The sequence below is a fragment of the Oncorhynchus clarkii genome, chromosome 12 (assembly GCF_045791955.1).
Source record: "Oncorhynchus clarkii lewisi isolate Uvic-CL-2024 chromosome 12, UVic_Ocla_1.0, whole genome shotgun sequence".
NCBI classification, from domain to species: Eukaryota; Metazoa; Chordata; class Actinopteri; order Salmoniformes; family Salmonidae; genus Oncorhynchus; species Oncorhynchus clarkii.
Window position 1 is genome coordinate 35209079 of NC_092158.1, and position 14790 is coordinate 35223868.

The window sequence follows — 14790 nt, forward strand, 5'->3', positions numbered from 1 at the left end:
GTAAACGCTATCTATGGCAATAATGGGCAGTGGTGGAAACGCCCCCAATTGTCATACTTGAGTAAAAGTCAAGATACCTTAGTAGAAAGGTGTCAGGGAAATGTATGCAGTAAATAGTACATCATTTTCTTTAGGAATGTAGAGAAGTAAAAGTAGTCAAAAATATAAATAGTAAAGTACAGATACCCCAAAAAACGACTTAAGTAATCCTTTAAAGTATCTTTACATAAGTACTTTACACCACTGACAATGGGTATGCAAAAAAGGTATTGAAAAAGATTGTCCCGAAGTCTTGGTTAGTAGAATATTTGTGATGTGCTATTCAGAGGTCACGTGCTGTTTGCGTCAGGGGCGAAGGCATGAGTGGGCCTGGGTGGACACAGGCGCACCCACTAGGGAGCAAGGCCCTGCCAGGCCCACCCAATCAGATTGAGCAAAAACCAAAAAATTATTACAATTATTATTACAAAAAACAAAGTTCCACTCACCATATGATGATTTGAAACAACCCTTTCCTGCAATGGTCAATGACCAAAAGTACCCTCTTTGGCCTCTTGGGTGGAATGTTATTCATATTTTTCATAATTTCACAATTTATATAAAATAAAAAAATCATAATTAACAACGAAAATCCAATGTGTTTCTATGTCAAACAATTATGTCAAACAGTCTCCCACTCTTCATAACTATGTGTGAGGTGTATACATTTGTTTAAGTAGATTTGTTTAAGACTGCAAAAAATCCCTATCTGTGACCCTGATCTAGCCCACTGCAGTAAACGGTTACTTCTTTTTGAAAGTTATTATCGAAAAGGGAGAAGCTAACAAATTAGCAACAACATCCTCTTTGTTAACACCAGCTGCAGCTGCTGCAAACTAGCCTACAACCAAAGATAGCTAGCTAGACCGTGGGAAAACTACTGCTCGCTATTACACAGTGACCTGTTGGCCTTTGAGAAGGCAGAAATTTCCAAACGTTTTTTTGTAAAAACGGTCCTACCCAAGTCAAAATGTCACTCCCAAATGTTGCCCTAATAGAGTTGAATGGCAGATGCCTTCTATCTAGCTTCTGATGGCCGAGCCAATGGCTGAGTTAGCTAGCTAGATTTATCTCCCCAGAGAAGACCAAAGAAATCCTGATTGGATATATTTTTTAACTTCAGTGTTAACCCTTTACTTTCTAAGAAAAACTGAAGAGATTGAATCAGAACATAATTGAAAATAATAATATAATTAGAATGATTTATTTTTATTTAATAAATCCTTGGCCCTTCTCTGAAGGTGTAGAAGGCCTTCATTGTCCCCCATTGTCTTTGGGTTAGTAATCATTTGAAGTGGCTTTATTTGCCCTCAGCATGCATTTTTTCAACCTTCTGAATATCTAAAGAATACGAACACAGAAATACTGGACATCTTGAACTCTTGAATTGAACTAACATTTTTCTGGTCTCGGTCTTGACTCGGTCTCGGTTCCCTTGACCACCTCCCGGTCTCGGTCTTGACTCATCTAACTCCCCCCCCCCCCCCCCCCCCCCTCCGGTCTTGGTCTTGACTCCGATTCAAATGTCTCCAGTCTTCGTGTTCAATCGGTCTCGCTTCAGGTGGTCTCGAACACAACACCGGCCTGAAGCAGACGGACCAGGAAATGATTTATGAATGTCTTGGTTTAGGCTACTGATAAAATACAATCTGACAAGTCATAGGTCCTATTCTAAAATAATATAATTATGTAATATTGTACATTTACATCAACAGGTGTTTTCCTATTGTGAGAACAGGTCAGTTATGATTGAATGTTCAAAGGCATTTTTTTCTAATGCAGGAAAGGTCACAAGTAAAAATCTGCTACATTCCATCTAAAAAAGAATGCTCCATCATCACTTTTGGTGCTTTCAAGACATGGCAACTCTGAAAAAAACGAGGTCAAATCTTGACGTCAGTGAACTTCAAGTAGAATATTCGGAGGTCAAGAAAGAAGCCGAGTTCCCGAGTAGGATGACCGTTCAAAATGATTTCTCCCACTCGGAACTCGTTTCTTTCCGTGTTCCCAGAACGCACTGAAGTCGGCGGTCGGAGATTTACCAGTTTCCAGTTGATTTGAACGCGCCATACGACTGTCGCATTTAATTGGTTTACGTCACCAACTATCTACCGGAACTCGAAACTTTTTATTTGGATATACCAAACTGATCAAGCGATTGCGTTGGAGATTTAACAAGTGTGTGTGTTAATGTACAACGGAGTGGCAAGTATGGAATGAGTTTGTGGGAATTTTAGCCGATAAAAGGTTCCATTTGCGACAGAATCAATACTGTTTGTAAAGGGAACAATTTCCTCAAGGGGCAATTACACGGAATCGCCGATCTTCGCAGGAGACAATATGTGGGAGCAAGAGGAATTCGAAAAACATTGGAAAAGGGAATTTCCTGACGTGGAGGCACCTAAAATGGATTTAATCTCGGTGGAAGATGTTGAGACAGAGCTAGAAACACGTAAAGCGAATCTCAAAACGCTGCAGCAGGCGCTGTCTGAGGAGAAATTCAAGGTGATATACCTACAGACCACCATCGCTAGACAGAAGAAAAGTTCTGACATGGAAAGATGGGAAGACACTAAAGACGAAAACTTGAATGTTGAACCTATATTATCAAAGACAGAAAGGAAATGGGATAATGAAAAAGTAGACGGCGAAAGTATGAAATTGCCTGGTACTGGTAGTGCAAGCATGAAACTAGGCAGCAAACCAGAGCCGCCGACCAGGATCAGTAGTAGGACAGGTAAACTTATCCCCCCCGCGCCCCCGCGAAAGCCAAGCTTCCAGAAACAAGGGACTACGATCTCATCAGGGCTCTCTCAAGCTGATGGAAACTGCATCGGCCGCATAATAGGGAAACTGAATTCCGGTACTGATAGCAACAGCAGGGAGGCTAGTGACCATGAATACGAGGATGCTGAGCTCAATGAGAATTTCGTCAAGAGCAACCTGGTGAACACCAAAACGACCACCAGAGACAGCCAGAGGTCGAAACCCTACCCGGACACCCTGTGCCCATTCCGCCAGAGTAGAGATTTCGACTCCAGTGATGATGGGAGGCAGTCTCCTTCCTGCATACCTGCGCCCTTCATTGCATCCCTTACCGGTGGTTCCGGGTGCAGCACTCCAGACAGACGCAGTGAAGGCTACTTGAGTTCCGACCATGAAGACTCCTCTTCAGGTAATATATTTATTTGCTTGGTCACATCAGTTGAGGTTTACACAGCACTGGAAGGTGCTATTTGTGGAGTCAAAGTTTTATGGCAATGGCACTGATAAAACAATCATGAGAGAATGACTGGTGTTGCACCATCTCTATAACTAGCCTATGGCCTGCACTGTATGACAGTGCATTATAAGTGAACGAGGTTGTGGCTGTGAAGTTTGAGTAAAGATTGTTGGAAAGTGTTAACCTTTGCACCAGATTCCACAATAGCAGGTAAAACCACATTGCATCCTTGAAGGAGTTTGTCAATATTTACTCAGGTTGTTGGGCTTTATTAGGCAATACTTTGTTCTGGTTTTGTCAGTCACAAGGAATGTTTGACATGGCAGTTCACACATGACTAAATGACATCAAGGAAAAGATCAACTTAACATTTTAATCATTTTACATTTTAGTCATTTAGCAGAAGCTCTTATCCAGAGCGACTTAGTTAGTGCGTTCATCTTAAGATAGCTAGGCGGGACAACCACATCACAGGCATATAAAGTACATTTTTCCTCAATAATGTTGTCCATAGAGTCAAAGCTAGAAGGTGGGTGAAGTGCAATTTCACCACCCGTTTTTATTTTTTTCACAAAACTATGAAATAACACATGGAATCATGTAGTAACCAAAAAAGTGTTAAACAAATCAAAATATATTTTATATTTGACATTCTTCAAAGTAGCAACTATTTTCCTTGATGACCGCTTTGCACACAATTGGCATTCTCTCAACCAGCTTCATGAGGTAGTCACCTGGAATGCATTTCAATTAACAGGTGTGCCTTGTTAAAATTGATTTGTGGAGTTTCTTTCCTTAATGTGTTTGAGCCAATCAGTTGTATCGTGACAAAGTAGGGGTGGAATACAGAAGATGGCCCTATTTTGTAAAAGACCAAGTCATATGTCAAGAACAGCTCAAATAAGCAAAGAGAAACAACAGTCCATCATTACTTTAAGACATGAAGGTCAGTCAATCTGGAAAATTTGAAGAACTTTGAACGTTTCTTCAAGCGCTATGATAAAACTGGCTCTCATGAGGACCGCCCCAGGAAAGGAAGATCCAGAGTTGCCTCTGCTGCAGAGGATAAGTTCATTAGAGTTACCAGCCTCAGATTGCAGCCCAAATAAATGCTTCACATAGTTCAAGTAACACACATCAACTGTTCAGAGGAGATTGAGTGAATCAGGCCTTCATGGTCAAATTGCTGCAAAGAAACCACTACTAATTAATAAGAAGAGACTTGCTTTGAGTCCAAATTTGCGATTTTTGGTTCAAACTGCCGTGTCCTTGTAAGGGGCGGCAAGTAGCCTCGTGGTTAGAGCGTTGGGACAGTAACCGAAAGGTTGCTGGATCAAATCCATGAGCTGACAAGGTAAAAGTCTGTCATTCTGCTCCTGAACAAGGCAGTTAACCCATTGTTTCTCGGTAGGCCTTCATTTTAAATAAGAATTTGTTTTTAACTGACTTGCCTAGTTAAATAAAGGTTACACAGGTGGATGGATGATCTCCGCATGTGTGGTTCCCACTGTGAAGCATGGAGGAGGTGTGGTGGTGCATTGCTGGTGACGCTGTCAGTGATTTATTTAGAATTCAAGGCACACTTAACCAACATGGCTACCACAGCATTCTGCGGCGATACGCCATCTCATCTTGGTTTGCGCTTCGTGCGACTATCATTTGTTTTATAACAGGACAATGACCCAACACACCTCCAGGCTGTGTAAGGGCTATTTGAAGAAGGAGAGTGATGGAGTGCTGCATCAGATGACCTAGCCTCCACAATCACCCAACCTCAACCCAATTGAGATGGTTTGGGATGATTTAGACTGCAGAGTGAAGGAAAAGCAACCAATAACTGCTCAGCATATGTGGGAACTCCTTCAAGGCTGTTGGAAAAACATTTCAGGTGAAGCTGGTTGAGAGAATGTCAAGAGTGTGCAAAGCAGTCATCAAGGCAAAGGCAGCCTACTTTGAATAACCTCAAATATAACATATATTTTGATTTGTTTAAAACTTAGGGTTACTGCATCATTCCATATGTGTGATTTCATAGTTTTGATGTCTTCACTATTATTATACAATGTAGAAAAAATTAAGAAAACCCCTTAAATGTTTTAGGTGTGTCCAAACTTTTGACTTTTTTTTAAAAGGTGGTGAGGAGAATTATTTAAGATACTGTTTGAAGTTTCAGATGTTTTTGGAAGATGGGCAAGGACTCTGCTGTCCTAGCTTCAGGGGGAACCTGGTTCCACCATTGGGGTACCAGGACCGAGAAGAGCTTGGACTGGGCTTAGTGGGAGCTGCCCTCCCGTAGGGGTGGGAGGGCCAAGAGACCTGAGGTGGCAGAACGGAGTACTCGGGTTGGGGAGTAGGATTTGAGCATAGCCTGAAAGTAAGGAGGGGCAGTTCTTCTAGAGAGGGGCAGTATCTACAGGTTAGTGCCAAAATAAAGGAAACGCTTGAGTAAATGAGGGATACAAAGTTGAAAGAAGGTGCTTCCACACAGATGTGGTTCCTTAAGTTAATTAAGCAATTAACATCCCATCATGCTTAGGGTCACGTTTCCCATTATTTTGCCATGGCCAGAAGAAGAGATCTCAGTAACTTTGAAAGAGGGGTTTAAAGTGTGTTTCTCTCAATAAGCAGATGTCAACCCAATTGAACACTTATGGGAGGTTCTGGAGTGGCGCCTGAGACAGCATTTTCCACCACCATCAACAAAACACAAAATTATTGAATTTCTTGTAAAAGAATGGTGTCATATCCCTGCAATAGAGTTCCAGACACTTGCAGAATCTATGCCAAGGCGCATTGAAGCTGTTCTGGTGGCTCGTCATATTAAGACACTTTATGCTGGTGTTTCTTTTATTTTGGCATTTACCTGTATATAGTTATATGATGCACATGTATCGAGGGAAGTACCCTAGGAGAGGGACTTGAAATGGATGAGTGGTTCATTAGGGATAATGGAGAGAGTGTGTAGCTTCCTCGTCCCTCTAATGACCAGGTGCTAGAGCAATGACAATCTAAATTCTAGCGGCACAATCCAGTCTGGCTCTCAGACAGACAGCATCAGCATGTCCTTAGTGTTTCACAAACATAACATTCACTTGCAGGAGCAAATGGTTGAATAAGGTGAATAGACAATGAATTCCAATACACACTGTGGGTCTGTCAGTCAACCAGATGCAGATTTACCTTCAATGTTGATTTGAGACAATCAGTTCTGTTGTTGAGAGGGCTGAGCAGGAAACAGTTACAAAATAAACTGTCGTAAGTTAGTCATTTTGAGAACAGGTTTCACGAGCCCCGACTTTGAGTTAAAGTGGGCAACTAAGTGGGCTACCAAGTTGTTGAATGACTGAGAAGGTCACTTCAGGTTACTTCTTTTAAAGGACATTATACTTCAAAATGCATCAACATTTTCTTGTGTTCTCTTCCTTTGAAACTCATCTGAAAATCGAGTGAAGCTGAATTTGATCTCTTCGTCTCAATTTTGAAAGTGACAAATGGAAAAAAAATGATTAGCGTTAAAACTGTTTATTTTATATACATTTTTTTTTTTATTCTATTTTTTTGTTTTATCACAAAAATTACATGGGGGGCAATGAAGGTGTGCAGGTGGCTTCGGGCAAGTGAAATTTTGTCCCAAAGAATCAACTTGAATTAAAACTTGTCTATGGTTTCTTTTATTTGTTATGTGCATTAGCGACTCACAACAAAAAATAAACCTAGCCAAGTGATCAGTTCTTTTCCCTCCATTACATGTCGCTCACTCGATTTTATCCGACCATTCCCTCTACACACACACACACACACACACACACACACACACACACACACACACACACACACACACACACACACACACACACACACACACGCACGCTCTGCACACCTCCCATTAGGCCTACACAAATTACTGCCTTTAAAAACTGTTGGGATACATTTCTTGACAAATCACAACATCTTTATCGCAAATTCAAAATGGACTGGTTGATTTAAAGTAGGGGAATATGCGTTCCAACCACGGTTTGGAATAATACATTTGTCTCGTCTATTTAAAGTTTTTTGCGAACCGCTAGTGTGCCATTTAGAATAGATTACATTGATAACTCCCCCTAAACCTAGGCAGTTTCCAGACTGAAATATGCAACAAAAACATTGTTTTGATGAAGGCAAATTGCTTCTTCATTAGTCTAGGGTTTAACAAAAGCCTGCCCACCAAGTTTTTAAGCTAAGCTCACAAATCAAACACAGGGCAAAAGAAAACAAACTCCTCCACATGTGGGTTTCTATTGGTTAAAAAATGAAATAATTGTAGCTTTCTAATGTTGTTAACTGTATGTCTCAACTGCCATTATTAAGGGAATCCCTGTTGAAACAGGAGTAAACGATGAACATTGATATTGATGAGGAAGATGCACCTGTTTTCAGTAGTGCGCGTTGTGGCACAAATGGCATTTGCAAGTCAGTTAAGAACAAAATCTTATTTACAATGATGGCCTTGGAACAGTGGGTTAACTGCCTTGGTCAGGGGTAGAACGACAGATTTTTTTACCTTGTCAGCTCGGGGATTCGATCACGCCACCTTTTAGTTACTGGCCCAACGCTCTAACCACTAGGCTACCTGCCACCCCTGTTAGTGGTAGTTTTGTGATAACTGCACTGTGAATATAATTTTGTGGATTTTTTTTTTTTTTTTTTTTTTTAGGGATCTCAATGACCTCACCAACCAATTCTATATTAACCCAAATAATTATTTATCTAGTGTAATGTTACTGTATTTTAGCTAACAATTATTACATCTATGAATATGGTTGTCTACACTTACAGGATTACAAGCTAGCTAGTTACCTTGGACGTTTCTCGGACGATCTGATGAGAATCTGAGGAAGATCACTCTGATCTTAAAAGCTAGTCTAGGCAGTGCGCCACTGCTAAATTAATATAGGGGAAACACTTCCAGATGAATGGTATGGGACTTGGGACCAAGCCATCAGACCATAGAGTTCTGCTCATTCCTGTCACTTGTCTTTTTCAGAGAAAATTAGGTCAGTTGGATTCCAGTCACTCTCTTTGATTTTTTTTTTTTTTTTTAATTTTACCTTTATTTAACCAGGCAAGTCAGTTAAGAACAAATTCTTATTTTCTTATTTTCAATGACGGCCTGGGAACAGTGGGTTAACTGCCTGTTCAGGGGCAGAACGACAGATTTGTACCTTGTCAGCTCGGGGGTTTGAACTCGCAACCTTCCGGTTACTAGTCCAACGCTCTAACCACTAGGCTACCCTGCCGCCCCAATCTTGATAAGATGCATGCATGATTTCCATGGTAATGCACACCTTGGCTGAGATTATATTTCACCTCAAAAGGTGGCGAGAAGAGGTTTTGCATCTGCTTCGAGTTCTCTGCCTGTTAGACTTCCTCTATTCTTCATGAGCAATGACAAACTAACAACAATAATGACAAAAGCTACAGCCAACTCCCATCTCTACTTTTATGTGTACTATACGTTTGACACCATGACATTGCATGTTGTTTTGGTTAACCTAATGCAATTAGAACGAGGGTGAACTCCGCACCGTGGCTGCTGTACTTCTAACAGCAGGGTTCCTTTGGAAGAGTGGAGAACAAACCTATCTTTGTCACGTTGCTGGAGATTAATTTTATATCACGTTCATCTCCTTATCCACGTCTCTCTACTCTCAGAAATGCAGGGCCTGTCGAGGCCCGTCCTGCTTAGCTGGTATGCCGACAACACAGCCAGCTGTCTATGGAATATGTTTTTGTACTTTGCCTACATGTGCTGTGTGTGTGTGTGTGTCTGGCCCTGACAGCTCAGTACAGTAGGCTATACTACATTGAGCTGAGGCTGCTGTCCTCTGAGCAACATACACCCTCCATTTCCCCACATAGGATAATTTATGTGGCTTATGTCATCATTTAGTCCCTTTGTAAGGAGACTGACTTAAAATGAGATATTTCCCATTTATTTCAGGCATTTAGAGAATGTGCTTAAATATGGAAGTCAAGCTGTTTGGCTATTAACTCAGGCTGTTAGTGCCTGTTCTCAACGGCCTATCTGTGGTGTTACCTTGGTGATCAGCGTGTCATCTTGGCAGCCAGGCAGGCAGGATGTGTGTTTGTGGGGAAATGACACACACACACAATAGCTTGTGCCGAAGGTGTGAACAATAAGTACAGGCTCACGCTCTAAACTGCTGAGTTCAAGTGAAGAGTTTGTAATGAGTAGAGAAGCAAGGCTAGAATGTGGATTTTGAAAGGGTAAATCTATTTGAATTCCATCACTTTTTGACAGCATCCATTTTGATTAAAACAACTTTTCTTCCATGGGCAAACATGTATGGAGTGGTTAGAAAGGGACTTTTTTGACCTGAATGCCAAAACATTCACGAGATAAGTGCTCAAAGTTGACCAACTTTGCATACCCCACCATACCATGAGACATCAATGTCTTCATCACTGGAAAAGATGAACGGCTTAGTTTGATATCATTTAAATCTTACAAACAGGGTTGACAACCTATTTTACAATTTCTTGGATACATTAAAAAAATAAATAATAATTGGACATTTTGGAATCCTTTAAAGGTGCTACACCTAGAATTTCCCTGAATTGTGCCCCAATGTGGAAGCTAGATGAATTGCAATAGCACTTGGTTGCATTCAGAACAAATATCGCCCCTCGCCCACATCCCATTTCCTATAATATGGCTTAGACTCGCGCTTGAGCCTTTTACTCAAGGTTTTGAACCACCAGCTTCCAACGACTGTAAAAATGATGTTTTTATGTTATTGAAAATGATTTCGCAGTGATTTAGATGGTACAATGATTCTCTACATTGTTTGTTCGCTCAATTTAAGTTTGTAAGAAAACAACGTCGAATTTTAGCAACCAGGAAATGAGAGGTATTTCTATATTGGCCACTCAACCTGATTTCCACTAGATTTTGATTTGATTTGGATCTCTTTTAGACCACAGTTGGACTAATCTTCCAAGAGTCCTTAAACATTAAAATACAATTTATAATACGAACACGTTTTCACATAACACACTGTTACAGACATAATACACTAACATATTGACCCGATAAATACAGTCTAAAAATATATTTTGATTCTTCATCTACCATAGTCCAGCACAACTTTCCTGTGTATTATATTTAAATGGTTTTAAAGGTTTCTGGTTTGCTCAGTTCAATTATTCCATTTCTTTATTGCTCTATATCGAAATGTTATTTTTCCCATTTCTCTTTTCTGTCTGGATAACACAGATGGTGGACAATGTATTCCTAGTATTTACTGAATGTCTGTCTCTTACCAACTGAATAGAGTTTGACTGTTTTTAAATGGTGTATATTAAATATAATAAGCATGTTTTTTTTTATTTTTTATTATCTTGTTTCTTGATGACCAACCAAGAGCATTGTCCATGACTACAACAGAATAACCATATCTCCACCTTAAAACAATCCTTGCTGCTTTGTTCTGTGCAGTCTGTAGCCTCCTAATTTCACTTGCTGATGCATTTCCTCAGACAACAGAACAGTAGTTCACCTCTCTCAATTAATGATTGTGTTATTTGCTTAAGAATCTTTCCTGGTAAATAGTTAGCTATCCTTCTGATCACGCATACTGTTTTTACATTTTTTTTTTTACATAGAGTAGTTATTTGAGACGACCATGATAATCAGTTGTCTAGCTGCACTCCTAGTAGTTTGGTTTCTGCCACTTCCTCAATTTGTACTCCCCCCCTCCCCCCATACTTAATTGTATCCCATGCTGTGTTGGCCTTTTCCTAGTGGAATAGACCAACATAACTTTGGTTTCCTTGGTGTTTAAAACAAGTTTGTTCCAGCAAACCCACTCCCTGATATTCTCAATCTCCGTGTAAAGCTTACTGTACCTGTTGAACCAATTGTCTTGCTGTATAAATTGTAGTATCATCTGCAAATATCGTAACTTGAGTTTCAGATAAGGCATAATTAAGGTCATTGGTATATATTAATTAAAGAAGTGGCCCAAGGCAGCTGCCCTGCGGTATTCCACAGTTTAAAGCATGAGGGGAAGAAAATGAACCATTGATATAGGTGAACTGTTTCCTGTCAGTTAGATATGACTGTACCCAATTCAATGCTTTAGCACACTCTGCCAACCCGGATGTTCTAGCTGTGTCTGAATCCTGGCTCAGGAAGACCACCAAAAATTCAGACATTTTAATTCCAAACTACAACATTTTCAGACAAGATAGAACTGCCAAAGGGGGCGGTGTTGCAATCTACTGCAAAGATAGCCTGCAGAGTTCTGTCCTACTATCCAGGTCTGTACCCAAACAATTTGAACTTCTACTTTTAAAAATCCACCTCTCTAAAAACAAGTCTCTCACCGTTGCCGCCTGCTATAGACCACCCTCTGCCCCCAGCTGTGCTCTGGACACCATATGTGAACTGATTGCCCCCCATCTATCTTCAGAGCTCGTGCTGCTAGGCGACCTAAACTGGAACATGCTTAACACCCCAGCCATCCTACAATCTAAACTTGATGCCCTCAATCTCACACAAATTATCAATGAACCTACCAGGTACCTCCCCAAAGCCTTAAACACGGGCACCCTCATAGATATCATCCTAACCAACTTCCCCTCTAAATACACCTCTGCTGTCTTCAACCAAGATCTCAGCGATCACTGCCTCATTGCCTGCATCCGTAATGGGTCAGCGGTCAAACGACCTCCTCTCATCACTGTAAAACGCTCCCTGAAACACTTCAGCGAGCAGGCCTTTCTAATCGACCTGGCCGGGGTATCCTGGAAGGATATTGACCTCATCCCGTCAGTAGAGGATGCCTGGATATTTTTTAAAAATGCCTTCCTAACCATCTTAAATAAACATGCCCCATTCAAGAAATTTAGAACCAGGAACAGATATAGCCCTTGGTTCTCCCCAGACCTGACTGCCCTTAACCAACACAAAAACATCCTATGGCGTTCTGCATTAGCATCGAACAGCCCCCGTGATATGCAGCTGTTCAGGGAAGCTAGAAACCATTATACACAGGCAGTTAGAAAAGCCAAGGCTAGCTTTTTCAAGCAGAAATTTGCTTCTTGCAACACTAACTCAAAAAAGTTCTGGGACACTGTAAAGTCCATGGAGAATAAGAACACCTCCCAGCTGCCCACTGCACTGAAGATAGGTAACACTGTCACCACTGATAAATCCACCATAATTGAACATTTCAATAAGCATTTTTCTACTGCTGGCCATGCTTTCCACCTGGCTACTCCTACCCCTGTCAACAGCACTGCACCCCCAACAGCAACTCGCCCAAGCCTTCCCCATTTCTCCTTCTCCCAAATCCATTCAGCTGATGTTCTGAAAGAGCTGCAAAATCTGGACCCCTACAAATCAGCCGGGCTAGACAATCTGGACCCTTTCTTTCTAAAATTATCTGCCGAAATTGTTGCCACCCCTATTACTAGCCTGTTCAACCTCTCTTTCGTGTCGTCTGAGATTCCCAAAGATTGGAAAGCAGCTGCGGTCATCCCCCTCTTCAAAGGGGGGGACACTCTTGACCCAAACTGCTACAGACCTATATCTATCCTACCATGCCTTTCTAAGGTCTTCGAAAGCCAAGTCAACAAACAGATTACCGACCATTTTGAATCTCACCATACCTTCTCTGCTATGCAATCTGGTTTCAGAGCTGGTCATGGGTGCACCTCAGCCACGCTCAAGGTCCTAAACGATATCTTAACCGCCATCGATAAGAAACATTACTGTGCAGCCGTATTCATTGATCTGGCCAAGGCTTTCGACTCTGTCAATCACCACATCCTCATCGGCAGACTCAACAGCCTTGGTTTCTCAAATGATTGCCTCGCCTGGTTCACCAACTACTTCTCTGATAGAGTTCAGTGTGTCAAATCGGAGGGTCTGTTGTCCGGACCTCTGGCAGTCTCTATGGGGGTGCCACAGGGTTCAATTCTTGGACCGACTCTCTTCTCTGTATACATCAATGAGGTCGCTCTTGCTGCTGGTGAGTCTCTGATCCACCTCTACGCAGACGACACCATTCTGTATACTTCCGGCCCTTCTTTGGACACTGTGTTAACAACCCTCCAGGCAAGCTTCAATGCCATACAACTCTCCTTCCGTGGCCTCCAATTGCTCTTAAATACAAGTAAAACTAAATGCATGCTCTTCAACCGATCGCTACCTGCACCTACCCGCCTGTCCAACATCACTACTCTGGACGGCTCTGACTTAGAATACGTGGACAACTACAAATACTTAGGTGTCTGGTTAGACTGTAAACTCTCCTTCCAGACCCATATCAAACATCTCCAATCCAAAGTTAAATCTAGAATTGGCTTCCTATTTCGCAACAAAGCATCCTTCACTCATGCTGCCAAACATACCCTTGTAAAACTGACCATCCTACCAATCCTCGACTTTGGCGATGTCATTTACAAAATAGCCTCCAATACCCTACTCAACAAATTGGATGCAGTCTATCACAGTGCGATCCGTTTTGTCACCAAAGCCCCATATACTACCCACCATTGCGACCTGTACGCTCTCGTTGGCTGGCCCTCGCTTCATACTCGTCGCCAAACCCACTGGCTCCATGTCATCTACAAGACCCTGCTAGGTAAAGTCCCCCCTTATCTCAGCTCGCTGGTCACCATAGCATCTCCCACCTGTAGCACACGCTCCAGCAGGTATATCTCTCTAGTCACCCCCAAAACCAATTCTTTCTTTGGCCGCCTCTCTTTCCAGTTCTCTGCTGCCAATGACTGGAACGAACTACAAAAATCTCTGAAACTGGAAACACTTATCTCCCTCACTAGCTTTATTAAGCACCAACTGTCAGAGCAGCTCACAGATTACTGCACCTGTACATAGCCCACCTATAATTTAGCCCTATCAACTACCTCTTTCCCAACTGTATTTAATTTATTTATTTATTTTGCTCCTTTGCACCCCATTATTTTTATTTCTACTTTGCACATTCTTCCATTGCAAAACTACCATTCCAGTGTTTTACTTGCTATATTGTATTTACCTTGCCACCAAGGCCTTTTTTGCCTTTACCTCCCTTCTCACCTCATTTGCTCACATTGTATATAGACTTGTTTATACTTTATTATTGACTGTATGTTTGTTTTACTCCATGTGTAACTCTGTGTTGTTGTATCTGTCGAACTGCTTTGCTTTATCTTGGCCAGGTCGCAATTGTAAATGAGAACTTGTTCTCAACTTGCCTACCTGGTTAAATAAAGGTAAAATAAAAATAAATAAAAAATGCTACCTACTTAAAACCATAATGCATTAATTTTGTCAAAATTAATCAAATGCTGTACTAAAATAAAAAAATAGTACCCCCACAAACCTGCCATTATCCATAGCATTGAGGCACTGGTCAATCATGTCAACCAATGCAGTGGTAGTGGAATGGTTTTTGCGATAAGCATGCTGATTGGGCTGTAATCAGATCATTACTTTCCATGTACTCCCATATTTG

General features: G+C 41.4%; 1 protein-coding gene across 2 annotated transcripts in view; it reads left to right on the forward strand.

The window, feature by feature from the left end:
* Positions 1–2105: 2105 nt before the first annotated feature.
* The window catches only part of LOC139423107 (ABR activator of RhoGEF and GTPase), a 213019-nt gene continuing 200334 nt past the window's right edge, over positions 2106–14790 (forward strand). Inside the window, exon 1 of one of the 2 annotated variants that reach the window (XM_071174759.1) lies at positions 2106–3214. In XM_071174759.1, coding sequence (XP_071030860.1) covers positions 2380–3214 — 835 coding nt within the window. In that variant the 5' untranslated portion in view covers positions 2106–2379. The remainder of the gene's footprint in view (positions 3215–14790) is intronic. The other variant, XM_071174758.1, reaches the window with a different exon arrangement.